This window comes from Castanea sativa, chromosome 11, assembly GCF_040712315.1.
Source record: "Castanea sativa cultivar Marrone di Chiusa Pesio chromosome 11, ASM4071231v1".
NCBI classification, from domain to species: Eukaryota; Viridiplantae; Streptophyta; class Magnoliopsida; order Fagales; family Fagaceae; genus Castanea; species Castanea sativa.
Genome location: NC_134023.1, coordinates 64,316,697 through 64,326,021, shown reverse-complemented (window position 1 = coordinate 64,326,021; position 9,325 = coordinate 64,316,697). Strand labels below are relative to the sequence as shown.

Sequence of the window (9,325 nt, the reverse complement as noted above, 5' to 3'; positions counted from 1 at the left end):
TTTTCTAAAATTTGAAATCTATTTTATGTTCGATTTCAATTATATTGAATAAATATATTCTTTAATTTATAATTATTTAGTGTATCACAAGAATATATATATATATATATATATATATATATATATATATATATATCATTATTGGCATTATATATATAATATATAACAATTAAGCATATTATACTAACCTTTGTGTTTTTGTTTTTTCTTCCTAGAGGTCATGCATCGGAAGGCATCTTTTGAGTACCATCTAGGATGAGAGTGCGTGGCACTTGGCGGAATCGCCATTATAGCTATTCAAAGTGTTTAACTGATCTTAGAAGGTGAAACGTACACATTTGGAACCATCTTAATTTCTTCTACTATATTATATAAACAACTATAGCTTAAGACCAAATCCATTATCTTTTTCCATTCATCACTTCCTTATATTTGTGTATCATGTCCAAGTAGAGAGAAACAAACACAATGGAAAGTAAGCTTTTTTGTTGGATTCTTCTATCCTTGCTCATTCTTTTATGCTTTGTGTCTCAAACTAATGAAAAGATGGAAGGACAAACACTATTCTATCTTTACAAGTCCAGGTTGAAGCAAAATTTTGGTGTGGACACAAGTCTTTTCAAGGTGATTGATCATGTCGATGAAGCTAATGTTCATCCTCAGGTGGGGTTGAAGCAGGAAGATAGGATTGAGAGATTGCCTGGACAACCATATGTGAATTTCTCTCAATATGGTGGCTATGTCACAGTGGATAAATCAGCTGGTCGAGCACTTTATTACTATTTTGTTGAAGCACATCATTCTAAGAATTCATTGCCTCTTCTTCTCTGGCTCAATGGAGGTACTTGATCTATTTCTTGTCTTCAAGTCAATGTGACTAGCACAATTTCTGTTTTGTTTCCTTGTCTTTTTCTGTTTTCATCTTATTTGTTTCCTTCTATAGAGTCAGGGAGTGATAGTATGGATAAGAATACATGAAATAGTACTGTTAATGGTATTACAATTTTACTTAAAGAACTTCCATAAATTGACGCAGCTTAAAATTTCCTTTGAAAAATAAAGAAACCAAAACAGCTTTTTCACATTCTCTCCTGACTTACTGGATATTTGGTTCTCTGGTTGATCCCATGTCCTCTACTCACAGACAACATCCTGGTACTACTTTGTATTTCTTAAGTGCATGACCTAGAATTCTAAGTGATGATATGGGAATCAAACCCCCACTCTTACCCACCACCACCCAATCTTTTGTAGTGAAACTTTGGAGGAGACAGTTGGACTAACTTTTTGAATGATATTATAACCCCCCCCCCCCCTTTTTTTTCTTGTTTTCTTTCCAAATTATTGAAAAAATAATTGAATGATGTACTGTTTTTCAAACTTTATGTGTGTGGTACATAAGGTTTTTGGTTCAAGTTGCTCAACCAACATTTTGACACCACGCATAGATATATCTATTCTCTATCATTACCTAATATGTGGCTTAGAAGACTACGCTTATCCGAGAGATTAATCCAATGCCCTCAGAACTGAGGCACTCACAATGAAAAATATATTGACCGTATGATTTAATAAAATTATTTATCATATTTTTATCCTAGTATAGTCAAGATGACCATGCATTATTTATCATATTTTTATCCTAGTATAATGATCCCAGGGTGTTTTTAATGGAAATACCAATTGAGTTATAAAACTTTTGGGCACTACATTTTTTTTTTAATTTAAAAACCCTTGTACGTAAATGGGATTGTATTACTTTATTAGCATTTGTATATTGAGATTATTAAAGGCACTTGCATACCATTAATTTAAAATAAAAAGAGACATGTAAAATATTATATAACATAACTTTATTTTTTTTAAGAACATACAATATTATATAAACATTATGTGCCACCTGGATTTTTATTTTTATTTTTTTTTTTGAGAAGATGCCACCTAATTAATACTATTAATTAATGTCAAACCTTTATTTATCCACAGGTCCAGGTTGTTCATCTTTTACTGGAGCATTGGTAGAGCTTGGACCATTTCGTGTGCACAGTGATGGCAAAACACTTTATACAAACAAATTTTCATGGAATTATGGTATGCTTATCTAATTATTATTATTTGCCAAAAATTCTAAGTTTATTTATTTTTTCTTTGTCTAAAATTGAAGCTAAATTTTATCTTAATTTGGATTTTTTTTTTTCTACAGCTGCAAATGTTCTATTCCTTGAGTCTCCGGCTGGTGTAGGATTTTCTTACTCCAATACAACATCAGATTATGATAAGAGTGGGGATAGTAGAACTGCAGCAGATAATTATGTGTTTTTGGTGAATTGGTTAGAGAGATTTCCAGAGTACAAGGATCGTGACTTTTATATTTCTGGAGAAAGCTATGCTGGACATTATGTTCCTCAACTTGCACATACCATTCTCTACCATAACAAGAAAGCTAACAAGACCATTATCAACCTCAAAGGAATTATTGTACATCTCTCTCTCTCTCTCTCTCTCTCTCTCTCTCTCTCTCTATATATATATATATATATATATATATATATATTCCTCATACTTTTCAAAATGAAGACAACACACACACAATAATTGGAAGAGTCTAAGGGAAATAATTGGACGGGACAATAAAAGTGGTTATAAATCCTTTTCAAAAACAAATAATGATTGAAACTTAGAAGTTAAAGCGGAAATTAAAATCCCCCCCCCCCCCCCCAAACTATACATTCTTTATACTTCTAAATTATGAGAATGTATACTTACCCCCAAAACTATAAGAATGAACACTTACTTGTTAAACTGTTACTCATGGAATAAGGTGAAAAGTGTTACATAAATAATAATTTAGAGGTAATAGTGTGCACTTTTATAGTCTAGAAAAATCAGTGTTACGTACGGATAATAATTTAGGAAGATACTTATGCATTCTCATAGTTTAGTGAGTAAATATAAAATAATGTATAATTTACGAAGGTAAACTGTAATTTTTCTTAACTTTTTTTTTTTTTTTGACGAAATTTTTCTTAACTTAAACTCATCGTTAGTCTATTTTTTCTTTTCCCGTAAGGAGAAGAAATAGGGTGGTCACAGTTGGTCCCACGCCACTCACCACTTGGCTGTGACAAACATTACGAAGATCCAGCCCAACTAAGTTCCACTTTGTATGTGTCTTTATCTCTTATTTTCTTTAGTCTATATAAACTCAATAATAAGAATTGATCGCCGAAGAAGAAATAATAATAATATGGGGGAAAATAGGTCAATTTCGAAAAAGTTAAAGTATAGCCACTATGAGATACTTATAGCTTGCCTAGTTCTTTACAGTTTCATTTTTGTCTAACATTACGAAAAGAAAGACATGACTTAGATTATAACAATAAAATAAAAAAATTTAGTGATCATATGAGTCATGGACTTACAAAACTCTCACAAGATTTACAAGGCCTTATGATTTTCTAGTCCTCAAAGTTTCATAAGTATAAAACTTAGTCCTTAAAAAATGGCTAAATTTAGTCCTTCGAAGTTAAAAATTAAAGGACTAACCAATAAAAATTACAATTTACTTTAAAGACATGACTTAGACTATAACAATAACATTTTTTTAGTGATACTATGAGTTATGGACCTACAAGCTTTCATGTGATTGGTGTTATTATCTTCTAATTTGGTAAAAAATAATCCTCTTTAAATGGTTAAAAATAAAAGGATTAAATTTAGAGTATAAAACTGAATGAGGTTTAATTGTTAAAGAAATTAGATAAAATGAACTTTATGATTTAGGGAAGTGAGATAAACAATAAGATTCTGCCCTAGGGAAAGGTGGTTATATTTAAAATAAACTCATTTTTAATTAAAATTATATTATTAAGGATTTAAGTCAAAAATAAAAATATTCTATCTATTTTTTTTTCTTACTTTATATTCTATCAATTACAATTTACTACTTTTTTTTTTTTACTTATCTTAATTATAAAATAACTAAATTTCAAATGCATGACATACTACAATTAGTGGAGCATAGATTAATGGAAAGCAAAAAAATGAGAAGGAGGATTTCTATTATTAAACCACTCATGATAATTAAGAAAAATATACAAAGAAGCTTATTGATAATCATTTGTAATACATGTGTTTGGATTAGATTTTTTTTTATTAGTTTATTAGCTTATTTGTTTATGGACATTTTTAAACTTGATTTTTTTTCCAATTACGACTATATTTTTGTCAAATTTTAGGAGAAAAAAAAAATAGAAAAGAAGAAGAAAACAACATCTCAATAATATCTCGATCTAATTATTGTAAAGTTATGGTTTTTACATAATATTTATGTTGGCTTTTTTTCATGACGAAAAGTGTTGTAATTTCATTAATTTATTTCCTTGTATTTTGTGGGATTTAATTGTAATGGTTTTATTCTTAATTAGTGAAGATTTGATCAAGACAGTTGAATGTCACATGAGGAGCACATACCAAAAGCAGAAAAGTCAGTGTATTTCCCGAGTAATCTTGCGACTTGGCCAACTCGCAAGATGACCTGCGAAATGCACTGATAACTGGGATTTTAAGTGTGATTTTCTTACCCTTCACTCACACTATATATACCCTCATTATTCATAAAATTGCAAAGAGACTAATTAGATAGAAAACCCTAGAAAGAGGTTTTTACAACATCCACCATTTTAGAGAGAGGAGTTTGTTTGGTAGGGTGTTTTAAGTAACAGTTTTCAATGTTTAAACAACATTATACGTATTTCCACATACTTTTCTACCTATACGTATTTTCAAAAAATACAAACAACGTTACTAGAAAAACATTACCAAATGACCCCTACTCATCCTCAAGAGAAAAATCGTAGTCTCTTCTCCTTCCCCTCTTCCATTATCATACATTAAGAGGAAATTTTGTACCCAAACACAACCCACGCCCAAATTGAGTGTTGAAAGTGTTTTGGAGCTTGGGAAGCATTGGATTATTGCCAAATTAAGCCAGTGAGACCTGGCAGTGCAATCGGGTGGTATTGCGGGATCAAGGAAGCTAGTGAAGACAAGACTCTGTGAAGTCCATTGGTAGCTAGGATTTGGAGGGCTCAAGTATTTTGGATAGATTATGCTTGAATGATCTTTTTGGTATCCTTATACTCCAACTTATTCACTAGTGGATCATTTCGGCTTAGAGGGCCATGAAAAGGTTTTTACACCGAGCTCTTCGGTTTTCCTCTTCGATAACACATTGCCGTGTATCTTGGGTTTTTGAGTTTCTTTTCCCAACTGCCCTTTACATATTTGCAATGCACTTATATGTTCATCTATGCAATTGTTAAGTGCTTCAATTATTTAATTTTCTAAACACATATATTTCGCATCCAGTGTGCTTAGATTAAAATTAATCAAGTTGTAATTAAATTTGAGGATCTTAGTTAGCTCTAGTCATTAGATTATCGAGCTTTCAATTATGTTTCATGGTAGATCGCGTTATTATAATACATGCTTTATCATTGATTTTTTATTTATAATGCAGATTGGAAATGCGGTGATCAATGATGAAACAGACGAACAAGGAATGGTTGATTACCTTGGAAGCCATGCTATCATTTCGGACCAAGATGTGTATCAAATACACAAATACTGTGATTTTTCACCCAATGCCACCACTCAATCTCGTGAGTGCGAAGCATCCTATGGAACTCTCGAAGATAATATTATCGACATCAATATCTATAACATTTATGCTCCCATGTGCTTCTCTTCCAATGTCACAACTCGACCCAAGAAAGCATCTGTAAGTTGACGCATTTCTCTATATTTGTGCTGCTTGAGCCTAAATTAGAAGGGCAAATCATTTTAAGGGGATGCAAATTTACCCCATTTAGAAGGTTAAAAAATTTGAAGTGAATTGTTTTGTTTTGTTATGTTATGGTGCAAATACTAGAATTTGATCCATGTAGTACTAACTATATGTATGTTTATCTGAATCGACCTGATGTTCAAGAAGCCCTTCATGCTAATGTTACTAAACTCACACATGAATGGGAACAATGTGGTGATACCATACAAGAATGGAGAGATAGCCCGTCAACCATTATTCCCCTTTTGAAGGAATTTATGAGCAATGGCATTCGAGTGTGGATTTTTAGGTAAAGAGATGATGTGGTATTGTTACTGGCATAAGGAATTGAAATATATTTCAACCTTTATTTATTTTTTCTTTTATAGTATTATCATTATCATCTTGATAAAAAAAATTATCATCACCATCATCAAGTTACATATGATGAAATTTTTTGTTAATGATACGCCACTTAGTGCCTGTTGGCATCCTCTTTTGAAACCACACTTTTTTCATAGCGTAGTTTTTTAAAGTCTCATTTTTTTTCCTACGCATAGCCTTTTCAAATAGCTCATTTTCAAAAAAATTAAAAAATAAGCTGTACCAAATTAAATAGACCTTTAATAAGTGTAATTATATTAATATATTGACAATACAACTGTTGTATTATACATTTTCCTTTTCTTAATATCAATATCAAATTTTATGTTTATCAAATGTTATTTACTATTCGATTAATAATTTCATGTTTTATATATAATTTTAAAATACACAAAAACTTGAAATGTAAATATTTTATAAATATGATTAGTTAGTACTCATTAATTATCTGGATATTTTGTAAACATACAGTTTGTCAAGTGATATAATTCTAATAACAGCTATACAAGGTATTAATTGAACCTAATTGGTTAAAATAGAGGTTGTCAATCATACTTGAAATCATAATCCCTATGAATATATGATCAAATTAAAAAATCTCAAATGGGTCTTTGTTGGATGAAATGCAGCGGCGACATTGATGGAAGGGTTCCTGTTACTTCAACCAAATACTCTATAAACAAAATGAAGCTTCCTGTGAAGACTACATGGCATCCTTGGTTCCTCAATAAAGAGGTATTGCATAATTCTTTTTATCTTGAATATTTCAATACGTGTTTTTGCTTCAAAAAGGCTATAAATATTTTAATATCCTTGATTCAACAGTGGAGATAACTTTTTTTTGTTGTTGTCATCACAGGTTGGTGGCTATACACAAGTGTATGAGGGAGACCTAACATTTGCGACAGTAAGAGAAGCAGGACATTTAGTGCCGAGCTACCAGCCTGCAAGAGCACTTTCTTTGATCAAGCACTTCCTTGAAGGCAAACCACTTCATTAGTCTATATATGGCTCTAGCTAAGTCGGTTCCTTTGTAGTGCAAACTATGTTTCATTTGATTATCTGCGTTTACCTAATAGAAAGTTTCTATTTAGAGCAAAGCGCAACTTGTTTTTACTTTTCAATCATCTAATACGTTGTCCAATCTTTTTTTCCAACAATTATATCACAGTTAGGGTTCATAATGTGTTGGTAAATCCTAGTGTAGAACATATCAAAATTGAATTGTATAAATAAAATCGTTTTGATGTTGACTCTGGGCTAGAAGCTACTCAAAGACAACAAAGTTTGGATTTACTCAAAAAGGATAAGTTGAAGATCTTTTACTCATATATTTTATCTTATAAACAATTTTTGAGTGAAACTTGTTTCATTGTAAAATAAACAGTCGAGGCTTCATAATAGACAAAAATTAGACTCAATTTGGATTTAAAATGAGTGAGATATAATCATTTGATGTTGTTACAATTTTGCCATCTCTGAGCTTTTAATTGACAAAAAGTTAATTCACTTGACTATGAATTGCATGAACAATAAATTGACTTGATGTAATACTTTGTTTAACCTATATTTTTCTCTACATAAACCAATTATTGTTACAAAGCAAGAGTGAAATCTCACGTACAAGATTAAATCTAAAAGCCAAACTTTCTTGAACTTAAAAAACTTCTAAATTCCTCTCCTTAGAGCATTCACATTAAAATTCTAAAAAAGTTTAGCATTTAGCAACTCAAAAAATCACTTTATCTATTTTAACAACTCATTTTACAATACACTCTGAGAGCCCATTTGATAAGAGATTTCTAGTAACATTGTTTAAGTTTTGTAAAAATATATATGGGTGAAAAAATCTGTGAATATACATGTTGTGATGTTTAAACAACAGTTTTTGATATTTAAACACTGTTACCAAACGGGACCTTAATATCAAAGAGTTCTAAATTCTTCTTCTTAGTGCTTCTCGTTAAGACACTCTTTTCATGGTTTATCTTTGAGAGTTCTCGCTACACTTCAGTGTTGCTCATCCAAACTATAAAAAACCAAAACCTATGTCAGTGAGTTTATTGGTACAGCTAGAAAATCTCTAGAGATTTGCATTGGAATTCTAATTCATTGCTCTAGGGTTACCACAGTAGGAAGGCAAACATGACGTTTGTTGAGATTACATAGAAAGTCAAGCTGCAAAGGTTTTCTAGGTAGGCTATTGTAATTGTTTCTTTTATAGTATGGATTTTTTAAAGGGTTGGATCTCCTGATTTGGCTTTTCTTTTGAAGGAGTTCTTCATTGATTTTCTAATACTTCATCACCAAAATTTATGTGTTGTTTTAACTGTTTTGATTATTATTCCTTTTAGATTTAGCAGGTTACAACTGTGCTTGAGATAACTGTTTATGCAATCTGTTTGGAATAAACCGAAAATTTTTCAACCACTATTCTTTCAACAAATCGATCCAACCTTTTCAATTCAAATAGCTCATACTTTTGAGAGTGGGCCTTGGATTCAAAATAATGGATGCAGGTATCTCCGGCCAATAAGAAAAATCCAATAGACATAGAACCGACATGTGGGCTATCCAGATATCTTTTTCCTATTACGTAAAAAAATAAAATTTTAAAAAAAATTTAAAAAAGAAAAAAGAAAAAAAAAAGGCAACGATATCGTGACGAAGTAAAAAACCCGAGAAAGACTATTCATAGAAAAAAAACCACTCTTAGGGAAACCTTCCCCAATAAGACAAATCCATTACGATAAGAGGTATTACGATCCAAGGAAAAGCATTTGCTCCCATGCTAGCTTTTTGGAATACTCTTCTCCACTATGGACTAGTTGAAGTAGGTTATCAAGGGAACATATTCACATGGAATAATGGGAGGCCTGGCGATGCATTTGTTCAAGAATGGATTGATAGAGCCTGTGCAAATGGGGCTTGTAGAGATTTGTTCCCTAGGAGTCAGGTTGTACACCTCTTTGCCTCTTACTCGGGCCACATCCCAATCTTGCTGGTTGTAGACACAACTAGGGAAGCCGGCAGAAGAAAAAGAATTCCCCATAGATTTGAGGAGAAATGGACATCCCATCAGGAGTGTGGAAATATTATTAAGGAGGCATGGAA

The 9,325-nt window shown here is 31.5% G+C and overlaps 1 protein-coding gene across 1 annotated transcript; it reads left to right on the top strand.

Annotated features, from left to right (window-relative positions):
• Positions 1–221: 221 nt before the first annotated feature.
• LOC142614952 (serine carboxypeptidase-like 40) lies at positions 222–7,311 on the top strand. Its single transcript, XM_075787598.1, has 7 exons — positions 222–841; positions 1,987–2,091; positions 2,204–2,478; positions 5,522–5,786; positions 5,933–6,137; positions 6,841–6,946; positions 7,071–7,311. The coding sequence occupies exons 1-7, from the start codon at positions 469–471 to the stop codon at positions 7,209–7,211; spliced, it is 1,470 nt and encodes a 489-aa protein (XP_075643713.1). The 5' UTR covers positions 222–468; the 3' UTR covers positions 7,212–7,311.
• Positions 7,312–9,325: the final 2,014 nt, after the last annotated feature.